The sequence below is a fragment of the Copadichromis virginalis genome, linkage group LG20 (genome assembly GCF_057382275.1).
Source record: "Copadichromis virginalis isolate Kocher_CV1m ecotype Utaka linkage group LG20, C_Virginalis_male_GT1.1, whole genome shotgun sequence".
NCBI classification, from domain to species: domain Eukaryota; kingdom Metazoa; phylum Chordata; class Actinopteri; order Cichliformes; family Cichlidae; genus Copadichromis; species Copadichromis virginalis.
The window spans coordinates 9,332,350-9,350,942 of record NC_140637.1 but is presented as its reverse complement, the minus strand read 5'-3'; the positions used below and the strand labels follow the sequence as shown (position 1 = coordinate 9,350,942).

The window sequence follows — 18,593 nt, the reverse complement described above, 5'->3', positions numbered from 1 at the left end:
TATCCAATTGGATGCCATTGTGGCCTGCTGATATGTGATACCTCCCATGCTGCTCCTCAACCCTTTACCATTTTAAGTGCCTGGACCTTGGTCATGAGAATATTGATTAAGCTTGAAAATCTTTATATTATTTGCTGGTGACAATAGTATGCAAATAAATACAATATTTGTACTTAAATACTCTCCAGCATAAAAGAAAAGGTTTTCCATGCTCATTGTTTCAATTCTAAAAGCTCTTTAATGAAATGTGATCATATGTGGGTGTAGGCTGTTTTTTTTTCTTGTTTTCTTTGCTGTAATGCAAGAGGAGATCAGGTGGGCAGGCATTAGATGTAAGTAACATTTGGGATTGGCCCAAAGGTTTAAAAATAGTCAGTGAAGCAAGCCTGTGCGGATCATTCCATTGATCCAGGTCACTAAGTTGTGAGTGTGACCTCGAAGCTAAAGAATTAAAATGAGGCTAATCCTGGACAAACTTGTACATGTTGTGGGTATTTATAGGCTCAAAGACAGAATTAGAAAAATGGTTGCTGTGTGTGCAGGTTCAGATTAAACCAAGCAGGGTCCACTTGTTAATGAAAAAATACTGTTCATTCTTACTGACTGAAAACGTTTCCTTTTATTAATAGTACCTGCATTAACACTATAATTTGAAATTTAGTGTGTACTGCATTGAATTTTGCAGTATTGTGCAAATAAGAAATAGGTGAAGTGATTAATTGAACCATGTCCAAACAAAGGGCAAAAGCAGAGTTTTTACAGGTTTAATGAGCCTGGAATTGATATTTGATATGACCACCTTTGTTCTTCAACATAGTCTGAACACTCTTAAGCTTTCTTGTATTTTATTTAAGTATGTCCAGGAATAATTTTTCAGGCTTCTTGAAAGACATTCAAAGCTCTTCTTTGGATGTTGACTTCCTTTAGTCCTGTTCTCTGGCAAGATGATCCCACACTGCTTCAACAATGCTGAGGTCTGGATTCTGTGGAGGTCAATCCATGACCGATGGTTTTCTACTGTGAGTTTTTCTATCGAGATATGCTTTTACTGCTCTTACGTTCCAGATGGTATTGCATGGTGGATCAAAATCTGATGGTACTTTCCCGTGTTCATAATTTAGTCAGTTTTGGCAAGATTTCTTGTCACTGAGGTCAATGCAGCCCCAAACCATGACAGAGCCTCAGCTGATGGTTGTAGACACACTTTCTTGCACCCTTCTCTTAACCAGCTTCTTTATGTTTGGATTCATCTCTCCATAAAACCTGTGATCACTGATTTTTTTTTTCAGTCCAGTTCTTGTGTAATTTGGCATACCTCAGCATTTTCTCCCAGTTTCTCTTAATTAGGAATGGCTTCTTGATGCCCAACTGTACACTGAGAACATTTCTGATGAGGCTTCAGTGAACATTGAAGATCCAGACGCATCTCTTGGGTCCTGTGCAATGTCTGCTGAATTTTTCTCCATTGCTTTTGAGGGCATGACATATTCTTCATCTGCTGTCAGGCCTGCCACTTGTTCTTTTGTCTTCCATTTGTTTAGTTTCAACAGGTTCTTTAAGGACACACTGCATACTATGCCACATTTTCAGCAATTAGCTCTTTGGGTATTATCGTGTTGGTACTATTTTTATGTCAGTCAAACTGTTTTATCTTTGGCATTTTTTGCAGACTGAACAAAACGAAATGGCAACAAATTATGTTTTTTCTTTGATTTTTATCAAATGCTGCTAGTAACAAAGCCCTTAAGATACAATTTAAATTTGGTTCTTTGTTAGGTTGACTGTTATGTGTAGACACAGAACTGTTTCATCCCTTGACTTGAGGGATTTTTTATGCTTGAAGTAGCTTGGAAAACTTTGAAAGTCCTTCAGAAAGCGGGGAGAACTGTTCCCCAAGACCACAGAAACAATCCAAGAAAATCTGGCTCTTTAGAAGCAAAATATCACTAAATGAGGGATGGCTCAAAACTTTTGCACAGTCCTGTAATTAGCATGTGTTTTGGCAACACAGCCATATAATGCATAGCTGTGTCTGGTGATGATGACGCTAGTGTACAAAGTCAAAGGGTCACCAAACAGATTTCCAAAGGAAGACGTAAATCACAGCCTAACTGTGAAGTACACCCAAGTACATCCTCTAAACAGAGCATCCATAATGATCACTTTACAGAATAACATATTCTATTTATAAAAGCATCTGCACTGACATACATTGGGTAGAAAGAACTTTGTGTGTGTGTGTGTGTGTGTGTGTGTGTGTGTGTGTGTGTGTGTGTGTGTGTGTGTGTGTGTGTGTGTGTGTGTGTTTGAACTATGTGTCATCTTGTTTTGGATGAAAGCAACTTGACTAGATTGGTAAACCCCCTGCCTCCCTCCCCACCACCACCACCACCAGGTTTCAGTATTGTGTAATTCTGTTACACAAGCAAGGGGTTGTGATGCAGATCTTCTAAGTCTGTAAGCCACTTCAATATAAAAGGAAGGTGTTATACAATATCCATTTTCAGAGCCGTGAACCGAAGCGTTGGTGGTCTGATTATTCTTGCAAATGACCTGCATTTGGGGAATGTGCGGTGCACGGTCAGCTGACATCAGGGCAGTGCGTCATCAGTGTGTCGGGTTTTGAGTTTTTCAAAGGAGGAAACTGATCTGTTGTTAGAAACGCTTCAGTCTTTTGTATCCCTTTTCTGTGAAACACATGTGATGGAGAGGTACAAGTGAACAGCTTTCAAAAATACAAAAGCCAGTGTCAGCCCTTTCTAATTTAAGTTTAAATGAAGAGCTTATATACAAGTTTTTTTTATGGGAAAGCTTGACTCTATGTAGTTCATGTTACCATTCCCCCCTCCTTCCCTCTTTAAAATCTGCATCGAGCCTCCTGCAGGGTTTATAATGAGCGCCTGGTAAACACTGTTCAGCACTGCTGACGTCTGAAACCAGGGTGCAAGATCACTGCGTTAGTATGTGTGAGCTCTTGTTACATCCTTTTTTTGCATGTGAAACCAGTTTGAGTGTGAGAGTCCTCATCACATTTAGAGCACATTTTTGAGGGTTAATATTAGATTTGGGCTACGATTACTCTGGAAAATAAATGTGTCAGTGAAGGGCCTTGGTATAGAGTACAAAAGTGTGTGTGTGTCTGAGAGAGAGAGAGTTTGTGTGTAAAGTTTAATAAGAAAATGTGATTTTTCATGCGTACGAGTTCTGTGAAAGAAAGGGATGGAGAAATTAGTTTGTGTGTGTGTACAATGTCTTGCATCTTGGCATACATCTTGTATAACTTAATTTTTTCTTCTAAGCTGAACAGTGGCATTATTAGCCAGATCTTATGTAAGCCAGCTTATGCAAGCAGCTGTCTTCTCACTGCCCCCCTCCTTTATCATTTTAACTTTACTCTTGCATGCGCACACTCTCAGGGGATTTCAACAGCTAATTACACGGTGTCTCTGGGTATGTAGGAAAGCATTCTGTACTTTACAGGTTTTTTTGTTCCAGTCCAGTTCTTGAGTCATTTTGAATACCTATACTGTTCTCTTTTGTCCTCTGTCTATTCAAAGTCTTTACTTTTCTTTTTAATAAATACTTGACACTATACCAGGATGTTTTGTTTTAAGCTGTTTGGAAATTGCCTTGTTGGTGTAAAAATGCACGACGTCAAGTTATGTTATCTTTGGGTTTTGTCAGATTCAACCAAAGAAATGGGAAAGAATTATAGAAAATTATGAAGGTTTTCATGCTTGAATGATTCATAGCTCAGTGTCAATTGGCTTAAAAAACAAAACAAAACATCCATCCATCCACTCGCTTCCGCTTATCCTTTCCAGGGTCGCGGGGGTGCTGGAACCTATCCCAGTTGTCATAGGGCGAGAGGCAGGGTACACCCTGGACAGGTCGCCCGTCTGTTGTAGCGCTAACACACAGAGACAGACAACCATTTGAACTCACATTCACTCCCGCATTCACACCTATGGGCAATTTAGATTAATCAATGAACCTATCCCCACAAACTGCATGTCTTTGGACGGTGGGAGGAAGCCGGAGCACCTTCATACCAGCACCGTGTGGCACGGTGGTTAGCGCTGTTGCCGCACAGCAAGAAGGCCGGGGTCTTTCTGTGTGGAGTTTGCATGTTCTCGCAAAAAAAACAAACAAAAAAAAACATTCCTCTGAAAATGATGAGATACAATGACTGGACTGTAAATCAGTGAAAAAGCAGCCAATGTCCAAAGAAAAACTCTAAAAGTTCTTCAGAACTGCCGATCAAAACCACTTCAAAATATTTTGGTTTCTTGGGAGCAAAATATAAAGAAATGACTCTGTCGTTAACATTTTTGCACAGTTCTACATGCTACAAATATTTTAAAAATGTATGTACTTATTTATTTGCTTGTGTTTTTAATTAGTTTTGCTAATATCTGTTACATGAAGATAGAACATGACTTAGAGATATTTAAGTACAGAGTTTCCATGTGATTTTTTTTTTTCACACCCAGAACTGCATAATACTGGGGAATTCAAAATGCCCATCATTCACACATTTATTATGTTTCAAAAAGTACCATATAAAGATTCAAAATATCATGTCAGATTTGACCTCTGACCTCTCGTTGAAGGTCAATAGATTGATCTGAAGGTCAAAGTGATAATAATGGTATAGTATGTGTTTGGAAGTAGTGCAAAGCAGAAGACTTCGTCTGAATAGTCTGTATGCAAGAGGCCTGAGTGGCGGAGGTTACTCAGACCATGGCTCAAATTGGTGAGGTGAGTGGGCAGGGGTTGAGTGTGGGGGGGGAGGGGACAGTCTGCATGGCCCAGGGGAAGAAGCTGTTTGTGAGTCTGAAGGTGTAGGACCGGATTGATCTGAGGCGCCAACCAGAGGGCAGCAGGTCAAACAGGTGGTGAACGGGGTGCTGAGACAGGAGGCTCTGGCGATTGCCTCCAGGGGTGGCAGAGGGCAGCAAGTGATTTTTTTTGGGGGGGGGGGGGCAGTGTTAATTACCCTTTGACCAGCCTTCCTGTTCTCAGTTGTGGACCCTGCGGACCAAGACCAGCGGCAGCTTCTAGTTCATATTAGTCCAGGTTGAGCTCCTCTGCAATTTTCAGACTGCTGTTGGGGGTTGGGGAGCTCTTGCGTTTGTAGTTGGTGAGGGCTTTGATGCCTCTCCACAGCTGGTGGGGGTTGTTGACTGTGAGGAAGCTCTCTGTGCTCCTCCTGTAGCCCTCCTTGGCCTGTTCAAAGCCCCTCCTCAGGTTGACTGTAGCAGTGCTGTACAGAGAGCTGTCCCTCAATATGAAGGCTGAGTTACGAGTCCTGATCAGAGCCTGTACCTCACTTATCATCCAGTTTTTTTCAGTTATGAAAAACCCTGATGGTTTTGGTCACTGTCACATTCTCTACACAGCACTTAATGTAGAAAAGGACACGCTGAGTGAAGGTCTACAGGTTCTCCTGTTTTTTTCAGGGCACTCAGGCGGACATGCACCAATGGTGCGCATCCTGCCCCAAGTGTACAGCTGGTGAACCAGTCGACCATTCCAAAAGTGCCTTTAGGCCCACTATCATTAATGGAGGTCCCATTTGAGCACATTGGCATGGACCTCATCAGGCCATTTCACTGGAGTGCACGGGGATATCGCTTTGTATTCGTTTTAACTGTTTATGCAACACAATATCCTGAACCAGTGCCACTGCGCACCATTTCCCCAAAGAGTGTGGCACAGGTGGTGTTTCAGGTCATCTCCTGAGCCAAAAGAGATACTGGCTGATCAGGGCACATAAGTTCATATCTCGCACACTAAAAGAGCTATATGAATTACTGGGCATTAAATATGTCGCTGGTAAGACCCTCAGCTGTTTGCAGTGTGGGAGGTGCCTCAGACCTCCATGGGATTTCTCTGGGATTTGAATTTGGCAGAAAGCCGCCGGGGGTGTTGGACTTGATTAAAGAAAACTGGGAGAAAGGTCCAAGCCCGGCTAAAAATGAAATTCAATATGTTTTGGACCTAACAGCAAATCTGCACACATTTGGGAGGTTATGACGGGAAAATTTGCGTGAGGTATGGCAGTTTGATGCTTTCCCCATACCCCGGCTCAATGAGCTCCTGGCACAGTTAGACACAGCTCACTTTTTCACGACACTGGATTTAACCAAGGACTACTGGCAGATTCCCTTGTCTGCAGAGTCTAAGGAAAAAACGGGTTTCTCCACTGAGTACGGTTTTTACCAATTTGTCATACTTCCATTTGGCTTACTCAGAGCCCGTGCCACCTTCCAGCACCCGATGACCAAGTGCTGCATCTTACAGGCTGCTTATGCTGCCGCCTACTTGAATCACATCATCATCCACCTTAACACTTGGCTGAAGCATGTGCAGCAGGTGGCCATGGTCCCGGAGTCCCTGACGCAGCGGTGGCTCATGGCAAACCTGAAGAATTATGCGGTTGTACAGAGGGAGGTACAGTATCTGGGGTACCACTTGGGAAGTGGACAGGTGTGTCTACAGGTGGATAAAACAGAAGCCATCCCATCCTGGCCACATTCCAAGACCAAAACAGAGGTGAGGCGGTTCTTGGGGCTGGCTAGTTATTACTGCCAGTCCGTGCCCGGCTTTACAGATCTGACTGGCCCCTTGACTGATCTCACCTGAAAGGCTGCCCCAATTTGTGTCACAACGGGACTGCACGGACTCACGCGCAGGCTCTAAGTTTTGAAAACACAAGAGTCTTTATTACAGCAACACCAGGTGATCTATTTACAAAGGTGAGGGGAAAGCCGGGCTCTGGGGGTCCACACACAAATGGGAAAGATGCAGAAAGTCCACACACACTCCATCCACGCCTCACGCTCCTCTTCACACTCCACGTACACTCGATCGCTCGGGAAACACAAGGGTTGGTCCAGGGAATCTGTACGCAGAGACACGAAGGGATTACAAAGGAAGATCGCTGAGAAACACTCTAGAGTGAACTGAGCTGGGGTTACACTGACGAGGGTCGGCAACGGTCCAGCGACGAGAAACACAGAGCTGCCATCTTAAAAAGGAGCTGGAACACTCTCAGGTGATGAGCCACAGGTGCGTGATTGCGACCAGGTGCGTGGGCCAAGGGCAGGAGCCCACAAGTGAGCTCCGCCCAGGCAGAGGGAGGAAGGAGAGAGAGGAAGGGAGAGAGCAGGAACAAAAATGAAAATACAAACATATGTAGCCATACTGAGCCGACCAGGTAGGCACAGGGACCCTGACAATTTGGTCCAGTGGATGGAGCAATGCCAGATGGTGTTCGTCCAGGTTAAGACACGACTAACTTTTCTCTCCCTTTTATTCTGCAGACTGACGCCTTGAACAGAGGGCTGAGGTCCGTTTTGTCCCACCAGAAAAGGGGGACGGGGTTCAATTATTTATATCAGTAGGAAACTCTTTGAGCAGGAGGCCAGGTACAGCACAGTAGAGAAAGAGCGCCTGGCCATCCGGTGGGCGGTCGACACTCTTCCTTATTACCTCCTGGTCGGCCCTTTCTCCCTCTGTTCAGATCATGCCCTGCTGCTGTGGCTCCATCGCACAAAGGATCCCAACATCCGGATCACCTGGTGATATCAGACTCTCCAGCCTTTTAATTTCTATGTGGTCCATAGGCAAGGGGTGCAGGTGGCTGTAGTGGATTTTCTCTCCCGGCAGGGTAGGCTAGGCCAGATGGCTCCCTGGTCTACGTCAGGCGATGGGGGTATGTGGTAGAGTGTGGTTTGTGGCTCAGCTGCAGGGGAGGAGTGGAGCAGTGGGTTCAGGGTGTGTTGTCAGGGGAGGCTGACTCATACAGCTGACCCCCATGATCTGATCATGTCTCCCCATTTGAATATGTCACTGGGACCAGATGACAGAACTGTGCGTGGCGTGAAACAGGAGGACAGCTGGAAAGCTGTTGCAAAGACAGTCTGTAATAAAAGCAGTCAACCTACAATGCTATGTGCGTGGGCACTTTATCACAAGAACGAAGAAAAAAAAATGAATACATGCAAAATATAATACAAATTTTTTTTTTAAATGAAACACGGCCTAGAGAGTGAGCTCCTTTGTTGGAGTGCTTCTTGTTATTTTTGCAACCTTCAAGATAAGTTATGCTAAATGTCCAAAATATCAAAATGTTTTAAAACAACAAATGCGTTGTAAGGCTTTTAACAATAAGTATGAAAATAACTTCACCCCCCCAAAAAAGTGTAAGATGATAATATCTTTTAATAACAACTGCATTGGTTCCACGTCTTTTTTGTAATCTCATGTCAGTCCAGACCATAGTGTTGTTCGGGGGGGTTGTTTTGTTTTTTAGCAAGAGAAATTTAGGCTACTTCATCCCCTCCCCTGTGGTCATGGGGGTGGTGTTTGTAGGACATTACACAGACTGCTCCCCTCCCCCTGCCTCTCCAGCCAGGACCCCGTCTTTGTTCATCTACACCGTCGCTCTGTATCTTTTATTTGTTTTTTCTGTGCTTTTCATATTTTCCCATTAAGAGCGTCCTCTTCCCATATTCACAGAATTTAGATTACCGCTCGCTCTGTTTGGCCAAAAGTAATGCTGTCCTCCACAAAGCCTTATCGGCTGAATCATACGTCCTTGGAATCCCTCCTTGGCCTGCTGTTTGAGGTTACGTAAGGTAGAATTGTACAGAAAGAGGAACACAAATGGCTTTTCTTTTAAATTTTCAACCCTGCGTATGCAAGTACTTTCAAGAGAATTTCAACCGTCTCTGTGCTTTTAAAGGTTCACAGCAGCAGCTTTGGTGCAAAGGAAGAACTCTTTCCACAGATACTGAATTTGAAAGACTTTTGCATTCTTCTCTTGCTTTGCAATACTGACGAGGAGGTGAAAAGAAAAAAACATAAAGGGAAAAAACAACACTGAAAGTTTTGCAAAGAAAAAAGCTCTGCTTAAACTGCGAGTGTTCTATCATCTTTTTGTGCATTCATCTCTTCTTTCAGGTGGTACACCAGGCTTTAAATGACGATGCACGCACATGTTTGAGTTGCACGTTAGACACTTAGACATTGTGGTCTGCAGCAGTGTTGCTCCAGCTGCACAGTTTCATAAGATTTGTATAAAATTTTGCTTCTCCAACATTAGTGTAGTCCATTGTGAGTCATATGAATGGGCAAAATTGACCACAGTCTGGCGTGCATTATCCACTGGGGGCAGCAGGCATTCCTTTAGCAGCTAAAAGAAACAGAAGACTAAAGGCAGTGAATTGCCCTCTCTGACAGCTGGAAGTTGACTCACACATTGGTGTTTCATCTGTGGTGTGTTGGGGTCAGATCACTGCCAAGCTTTGTAAGACATGCAAGTTAGCTTTGACAAACAGTTATAAACAGCAGCACGGACACCTGAACAAAATCTAGTGCAAGAGTGCTGCAAAAAAGAAAGAATCCTCCCTTTGTGCTCACCTCAGCTAGGCTTGAGGCTATAATTTGTGGGAAATGATCTCATTTTAATGTGAGCCTGTAATTTTGTAAGTATCCTTCACAGTCCTAAATCAATATTCAGGGTTAGGAAAAAATGGCTGAATGTGAGTTTCACAACGTTAGTACAGGCCTGTTGCATAGGATTGCATTATATTTGAACAGGTGCCGTCTTGTCCACCTTCAGAATGTTAAAACGGGTCATCTTAGGTAAGAAAGTTTCTTGCCCAGTACAGCTGGGGCTGCTTAGAGTAGCAGACATATACTGCATGTGTGTTATGTAACAGTTATTTTATAGCCTGAAGGCCTGACATAAACAGAATAGTTTGGCCTCCTTTCCACTGGTATATAACGTTACATAAAGCTTGATGGCATTGAATCAAGTGTCCCCTTTTTAGGGGGGGGGAGGAGCTGGATTCGACTTCTGAGTAATGAAACAAGCTGTACAGTATTTCTGCTGGAGTTCATGTGACCTACTTTTAAATATAAGTAAAGTACTTTAACTTATCTGAATTTGAATCTACAGCCCGGCTGGGACCAATTTTTGTGGCATTTCTATGTCCCCGTGTTTGTATGGTTTCTGTACGGCTACTTCGATCTTTTCTCCCAGCCCGAAGACATGCATGTTAGTGTAATTTGTGATTATGAATTTGGTGTAGGTGTAAATGGTTGTCTGACTCTCTGTGTAAGCTCTGCAACAGACTGACAACGCACCCAGGGCGTACCCTGCATCTTGCCCTATGACGGCTCTGATAGGCTCCAGTCCCACTGCAAACCTGGAGTGGATGTGGGAGAAGATCAGTGGATGGCTAGATGGATTATTATCACAGCTACTCATTGGTTTTAGTGCCAAAAATGTGGTATATTGCACTGTCACATGAACAGAACACCTACGAGTCTATGAGCAAAGTAATTCTGGTCCTCGTTGTTCACCCAGATTCAATGCAGCTCTTAGAAGAAAGATGGGATGGTGGGAAAAAAGCTAAATTTGACTCTAAATGAAATCAACAGGGCAGTGCTTTCACTTTTACGCTCTGCTACAGTAAATTAAAACATCTTTGCCAACAAATGAAGCATTTATTCACTCGACCTTTAGGGCATCGCTTAGAAGCAAAGTATAAAGTCTTACTCAATTCATTGTACCTGCATGGATTGATGTGAATAGATCTTTTGAATTTAAAATGAATACAATTGTGCTCAGAATATAGGATAACTAAAAAATAAATATGCCATTGCAGAATGCTACTAAATCCAAGGCAGCACTATCTGGAAAAAAAGGCTCACAGACTTTAGAAAAACCGGAGGTGGTGACACGTCTTTCGCCCAGTATGTTGAACACTTACCCGAAGCCTTCGTTACTCACCGTGTCTCTGTGGATGTATACCCTGACATGCTGCAGAGGCTCACTTTTATGGAGATCTGAGTAGATGTTGGATAAAATCACATTAGCAAGCATTGCCCTGTGTTCTTGGCCTTCATGCATTAATTATACCGCAGTTTGTGGTGTGTGTGTTTTTTTTTTTCACATGGTTGAATAAGTTATTTGTGTTGCTTTGCCTTGCAGACACACCTCCACAGCACTCTCTGCATATGATTTCTTCCTGGTTAACATCAGTTGCACTAAATCCAAAGTATTTCCAAACAACAGAGGGTGATCTGCTTGGAGTGACAAGCTCTTTGACTTCTGCTGTGCCAGGCATTTAAATTTAATTGTATGCAGCCTGGAAACCTCAGGCTGCATGGTACAGGGAACAGCTGTGATTGGCATATGCAGGCGCTTATTCAGGGAGCGTTTTACTTGTTCTATTGGCAGAGTATGCTTTTTTTAATTTATTTTTTATATTGCACGATCATGCTCTTTTAATTACGGGAAGCCAAAATTGTGATTGAGATTAGAATTATATGTTCTTTCCAGCTCTGGATTCTTGTGATTCGTTTTTTCTGTTTCTGGTCTTCACACTCTGCTTTTAATGATTTTACCTTTTAACACTCAAAGAATCTTTTTTTCTGTACTGAAGACAACATCTTCAGTGTTCGTAATCACTTAAAATTGCTGTCAGACTGAGGCTTTCGTAAAAGTAATGCTTTTAGCAGTCTCATGACACAGGCTTTTCCACGTCAGAATCCTGTCTTTTTTTGATAGAGTAGATGCACAAACGGTGTGTTCTGCTCCAAGTACCGCATGCTTGTTCTCATTTTAACAGCAGTGTGATCTTCCAGCAGTGGTTAGTTTGGAACAACTGTGTCGTCGTCTCTGATGCATACATACTTCTATACAGAAAATTATGCAAAGGAAGCAAATTTTGAAATTACCTGAAAATAAACTCTTGCTCTATTGAAGATGGGTACATTGTCACTTGCTGTGCTAATTACAAAAAGGCATTATGCCCTTTACGCCCTTTATTTAGGGGAAATATTAAGTAGAAAGAGTATATGGTGTCTGTGTGAGTGAGAGATTGAATATTGGTTGCATTGTCACTAGAAAGTCCGAGTGAGAGGGGGGTCGTGTGGGATGTTTGGCCTCAGGTCAAATCCTATCCTCTACCAACTGTTAATGCTGGTTTCTGTTAACCATAAAGTGTGTCTGTAAGTTTCAGCAGGAAAGTGCATTTTCTGTCTTCATCAGTGGTGCAGCTGTGACTGCCGGTGTGAGTCCTTGAGCTGATTTGAGGAGCTTTCATGGGAAGATGAGCTGTAGATTTCATTTATTTCTTGACTGATCACGAGTGAATGAGATGCAATGAGAGGATGATGATCACTGTGGTTTCCACCGTGCTGCTGTCAAATCAACTGCACTGCAATTTCAGTCTTTCCCATCAGAGATTTAGGGGGAAAAAATCAGCAAATTCTTTGCTTGCTGGTTTTTAGGCCCAGCAAACCAATCCATGATGTTTAGCTTTGCTTTATGAAGCTGGTAAATCGACCTGTGGGACCAATAAGTCGGCTTGGCTGGAGCTACCTGTTGTGCAATGTGCTGAGTAAAGTTATGCAAGGTGAGCTGGCAGATGATCAAGAGTGAGCCTTGCTGTGATAATGCTGCGTCTGGACTCGTCTAAGTGGGCGCGCGCATTATTTAAAGCCTTCATCTTCATCCAATAGAGAAAAAAGGTCATGGTTTTAGCTTGTGCAGCTAAATGCAGGTTTAGGATCTATTTTTGCTGGTCAAACACTTTTGTGAAGCCTTTTTTTTTTTTTTTCATAATATTGCTCAAGATTTCTGCAGTAAGGATCATATCTGTGGCAGTGAAACTTTACATAGGGGTTAAATATTCTTGTTTGTAGCAGAATTATATTGATATACCGGTAAAACAAAAAAAGGGGGAAAAAGAGAGCAAAACTTTGCTTTTACTGATCCACGCCGGGTAATGAAAGGCACATCTGCTCTGTGATCCTGTGAGCAGCGTTGGTGTAATTTTTCTCCCGCTCCTACAGAGAGATAAAGAGAGCTCTTTATGTCTCTCTTTGTGGCTTTTTCTCACTGGCTTTGTCTGTCTGCACTGTAGTTCTTTCTTTCATTTGCAGGTCAAGATCCTTATAATGTCTCTCTTAAAAAGCTCACATCCTGTCTTCTTAGAAAATTTAAATCCATGTTCTCATTGCCTGATTTTAAGATAACATTGTATTTTTCCACACCTTCTCTTTCAAGGCTACATGATTATGGCCAAAATGATTATCACGATTATTTAGTTGTTTCAGACATTTACATTTTTTTTGTCTGTCTTTCTTTTAACTTAGTGTTCATCCAGACTGCAAACTTGGATGTAACGGCTGTGATTGGCACGTAGTCGAGGATTTAGGGAGCGCTTGATTTGCGTCTGTTTTGCATCCTATCAACGAAGCATGCATTTTCAGTATCGCTCGATCATAAATTAAAATTTGATGAATTGAGCAGCCTTACTCTCTTATCGTTCAGCATTTTTTTAGTATTTGAGCCCCTTACCTGCCTTTCCTGGACGTAGCTAAAAGGGTTTAAACAGTGGGGCACTAGTTTTTTATATTTATTTATTTATTGGGCTGACATGAAATAAGCTGTATTTTCTGCAGACATTTTTATTTATTACAACATGATTATTCTAGAAGAATGGAAGATATCTCGAAATCTTCTGATCAGTAGCCAGGAGCTGTTTTTTGCCTGACCAGAGAATAAAAATGACCAAGTTACATCCCATATTTTGGAAAACTCTGAGATTGTGTGACAGATTTTACCCTTTATATGTGTTTTTAAGCACCAGATGAAAACTGGACTGATACAAAGTCAGGTAGGGCATTTAAAGGATTTAACTACCTGCTGATTACAGAGCTAAATAATCTCTTATCTAATGGTTTATTAGTACTGTGTAATGTGTGTGTGTCTGTACATATAAAGGATTGATGACGTTGTGTGTCACTAGGGCACAAAATGCTGTAGGTAGATTTGAACATTTCAGAAAACATAAAATGACCTGTGTTGTGACGCAGCGAGGAAGGTCGATGATTAAAAACAATCATCCCTTACATCTTCCTTTTCAAACTGTGCTGAGAGGCACAAGGAGCAAAGAGCCATCACTTTCTGTTCCTTAAAAACTGTGTTCTGTCAGTTTGTGTGTGTGTGTGTTTATAGTTGTTTATTGTGTGTTTTCTATATTTCAGGTGTAGATTTGCTGGCCATGCTGAGGTAGCAGCGGCCTTTTAGGTCAGGATGTCTGATGATGAAATCGAGTGGTTCAATGGGAAGGAGAGAGAGATCTGCTACATCAGTGATGCGGACGAAGACAATTATCGAGACGATGAAGATGAGGGTCAGCTGGGTGAGTCACGTTAGTGAATGAAGACCATCTCACCTGCCTGTGTTTTGTTGCATCTTATACAAAGATGCAAGTGAGTCGGGCTCAGGATCAATGGGTTATTTCAATTTGAATAAACCAAAATTATCCTCTGAATTTATAAATGACAAGTACAAAAAGCCGTTTTACCAAAAAAGAGTAAAGTGAAAAAAAAGAAATGTGTGTGGACTGAGGAACTTTGATAAAAGAAAGCATTTTGCTTTTATTCCTTACTGATCAAGAATTAAGAGCACATTACAAACGACTGCAGATTCTTCAGTAAATTTCACAGATTTTTTTTTTCTGGGTAAAATAATTCAGTTTATATTTAATAAAACTAAAAGACTGTTTGTCAAAGCAATAAACCTCAAGTTTTTACAGTTTTCAGTCTGAATGGCCACGCCTGTAATTGTAGGTCCTTTAAGTTTAAAAAGTTGAGTTACCCAAAAAAAGCAACAAAAAACAAGCCCCAGGGCAGTTATTATGAAGCCCTAAAGTAGCTTTAAAGAGTAATCTGTAGCTATAAACATGATTTATTATGTAACATAGGAGCATTGTAACAGAGGAGTCTAGTGGGATTGACTCACTTTTGGAGCCAGGCTCAAGTGGCCTCATCTTTCAGAGCCGTCTGAATCTACATGATTGTGAAAGTCACCTATAAATATAATGACTTGCAGTTTTTAACAGAATCTAACGACGATGCCGCCTCAAACAGAGTTTGTGGGTGGGCAGAGAAAAGTTTAATTCTCTCTTTTGTTATTCAAGTCTACATCTGACACAAATGACAGCAGCTACTTTCTCTGCTTTGTCATCTAACTCACATGTAAACAGACACATTTTCGCGGAAGCCACCAAATAACTGAAGTGACCCAGCAGCTTTATTCTCTGTATGTGACCAGACCGGCTCTCCTCAGCAGCCTCTGCTGTTCTGTCCTCCCTCAGGAAACAAACCAAACTCTCATCTCCACCTCTTCTCTTATTTCTTCTTTTGCCAGTATGTGTTACATAACCTGGTGAATCATCTATTAGCTCTATTAAATGCAGAGGTGTGTGTGTTTTGTGTGTAGGAGGCATGATTTAAACTTTGATTGGATAACTTCAGTGACATCACAAAGGGCAAAGTTACAGTTTTTTACAGACGCTAGGACACATTTCTCAATACTTAGGTCACGTTTGCAAAACTCCTCACACAGTGAGCACAACAGAAGTCTATGTGGGCTAAACTGAGGACCAGTTATCATTGTTTTGGCACAAAATGCATTCAATGACTACATCTCTCAAATTTCATGAATTATCTTCTCACTCAGACACAACAACTGCCAAAAATCTTTGTACGTACAGGACGTTTTGCATGTGCTTACATACTGTTTTCAAAACTGTTAAACTTATGGCCAAAACAATAACACAATGCAAAACTTGAAAAGACAGCAAAATTCAACAGCAATATTTTATTGAAACATATTTTAAATCTAAAAATGCAGTTTAACCAGCCACAGCTTATTCTCATTGTAGATGAACATCTACACAGGTGTTACTCCTTCAATTTTTCAACTCCTTCAATTCTGGCATGCCAGCAGATTCTTTCCTAGGTGTATTACCCTAGATGACATAAGATGTGATGTGGATGAGAACCTGTGGCCAAATGGAGAAGACCGAGTAGATTAGCATTACTATTGTATGTGTATCAGTGGATGGTGTGTATACAAATTCTTGTATTTTGGGATTACTTAGTGCAAAAAAATAAAAATACATAAACAAATATTAACGAATTCTGCATGATGTCTGATTCATTCCAGTAACATATATTGAAATTATAAACAGAGATGTGTCCTTGTTTTACACAAGAAAACACTATGTAATGCTACATGTTGTTAGTGTTTTTCAGGTCATTGTTTTGTGGGTGACAAAGTGTGTTTGTCGGCTGTCAACCTTTGCTAGTGTTCTGGAAGAATGAGTTTATTTGAGACCTGAATGAAGTGTTTTGGTAGTTGTAGTGCATTTTGAATGTGAAATAAACTGCTTTGCCAAGCTGACGGTCAGTTAGGAGGATTGTGTGAAGAGTTTTGCAAAAGTGACCTAAGTATTGAGAAATGTGTCCTAGCGTCTGTAAAAAACTGTAATGTTTTTTCCCTGCAGTATTTACATGTTTTAGGATTTCTACCGAAATCTAAAAACTCATTGTTCACTGATGTGACGTCTTAATTTGTTGTTGTAAAAGCAAAGACAAAGAATGGGAGATTAACTGAAGGAATCACAGTGTCCTTGAATTTTAATTCTTCGTTTTCCTTTTTTCTCTAATGTGCTTGTGTGTGTGTGTGTGTGTGTGTGTGTGTGTCATTAGAGGATGCGCCTGGGCTTGACTTTGATTTTTGTGGGGACTTACCTTTGAGTTTATGGTTAGGACTTGGGTTTAGGTTAAGGATGAGATTAGGGAAGGGATCATGTAAATGTGTGTGGTTGACTCCTTTTGTCTCAGTTTCATTTTTATTTACCATCCAACCATAATGACTGTATAGTTGAGCATACTCAAAGCTAACCAAGTACCCACTGTGTGTGTACACAAACACTACACTACAGGTCTCCTTCCTTGTCTTGTGAGTGCCTTTGCTCTTTGTTTTTTTTTTTGCCTTCTTTGGTTTCTGACCAAAGACGGCAGGTTTTTTTGTTTTGTTTTTTGCAGCGAACCCGGAGCCTTTTCGAAACGATGACACATTTTAGATATGTGATGCAGTCATGTGACCAATTAAACTAAGATAGCGGAGGGCATTATACAGCACTTGTTTTGTTTGCTCTCAATTTTGACAGCCCTATTAAAGATTAATATCAGTCTGTACATGCTCCAGATAGCTTTTCTTCAAATTCAACTTTGTACTTTTGTGTTACTTGGAGCAACAACTCCACCTCAGTGTTAGTCCATTTAAAAAACTCGGTGCTTTTCCTCAACATTTTGTCGGAAAGTAAATAAACGGCTGACAGAAATGAGGCAGGCCGAATCTTCTTGCATTTTACGCATGTGCAGTACTGGAACGTAAGCATTTTCAGCCATTTCAATGTGGACGCACAACTCTGTGAAAACAACTGAAAACAATAGTGTGGACGCAGAGCGTTTTCAGATGAAAACGCTGTTTTCAAATTTATCCGGGCTAGTGTGGACGTAGACTAAGACAGCTGGGATAGCCTCCGCGACCCTGACAAGAATAAGCAGAAGAGAACTGAATGTGAAATAGATGCAGCGATTTTTTGAAACGTGCAAGTGTCATGTAAATACAGTATATACGGCAAAAGCAAAGTTTGTACAATTCTAATGAGCTTGAAGATCAATATTTGTATGACTAACTGCAGCACAGCCTGAACTCTCTTAGGCAGCTTTCTTGTCATTTCTTTCAGGAATAGGTCTCCAGGTTTCTTGAAGGACATTCAAAGCTCTTCTTTGAATGTTTCTGCCTTTTGTTCTGTTCTCTGTCACACACTGTTTCAGTAGTGTTTAGTCCTGGGCTCCGGGGAGCCAATCCAAATTTTCACATTTGGATTCATCATTCCATTAGACCTGTTTTTAAGGACAGGGCTGTCAGTTACTGTTCATCTCTTCATCATATACCATGTTTTTGGCTCTTTAGAAATAACCTTGTTGGTTAAAAAATGCTATTTTGTGCCTGTCATACTGGCCTTTTACCTATATTCAACTAAAGTACACTTTTGTAACAGGCTGCTAGCAACAAGTCCCTAAGGGGTACAGGTTAAAACTGGTTTTCAAATTTTTTTGTTGTGTAGACACAACACCGGTTTATCTGATGAGTTCAGTGACTTTTTTATGCTTGAATGATTCATAGGTCAGTCTTAAGTGGCTTTAAAAAAAACAAACAAAAAATAAAATTCCTCTGAAAATGGTCATGTACAAGGACTGGACCTAAAATGAGTGAAAAAGCAGCCAGTGTTGAAAGTAGAGATGGACCGATCCGATATTACGTATCGGTATCGGTCCGATACTGACCTAAATTACTGGATCGGATATCGGAGAAAAATAAAAAATGTAATCCGATCCATTAAATATCACGAAAGCACCTCACAAAACTTGCAACACGCCGTAACTCACCTCAGAACGTTAGCACGTCGGAGCAGTATGCATCACGTGATAGAGCGGCTGTGGCATGCGGGACCTGTCGGTGGTCTGGATAGCATTTGGAGCTTCGCTAGCAACCCGGCATTTCATCTCCGACAAAGTTATCCCGAGAGAAGTAAAGCAAGTGTGTAAGTCCATCTCTGAATGTTTGTAAAGCATTCCTGCGTTAAGCTTAACAAGCGACTGCCTCTCCTGCTGCTAATCATGAAACTGCTTAACGATCAGCT

General features: G+C 41.4%; 1 protein-coding gene across 1 annotated transcript in view; it reads left to right on the top strand.

Annotated features, from left to right (window-relative positions):
• The window catches only part of LOC146684324 (helicase ARIP4-like), an 85,797-nt gene that overhangs the window by 9,982 nt on the left and 57,222 nt on the right, over positions 1 to 18,593 (top strand). Inside the window, exon 2 of the mRNA XM_085444337.1 lies at positions 14,074 to 14,231. Coding sequence (XP_085300463.1) covers positions 14,123 to 14,231 — 109 coding nt within the window. The 5' untranslated portion in view covers positions 14,074 to 14,122. The remainder of the gene's footprint in view (positions 1 to 14,073; positions 14,232 to 18,593) is intronic.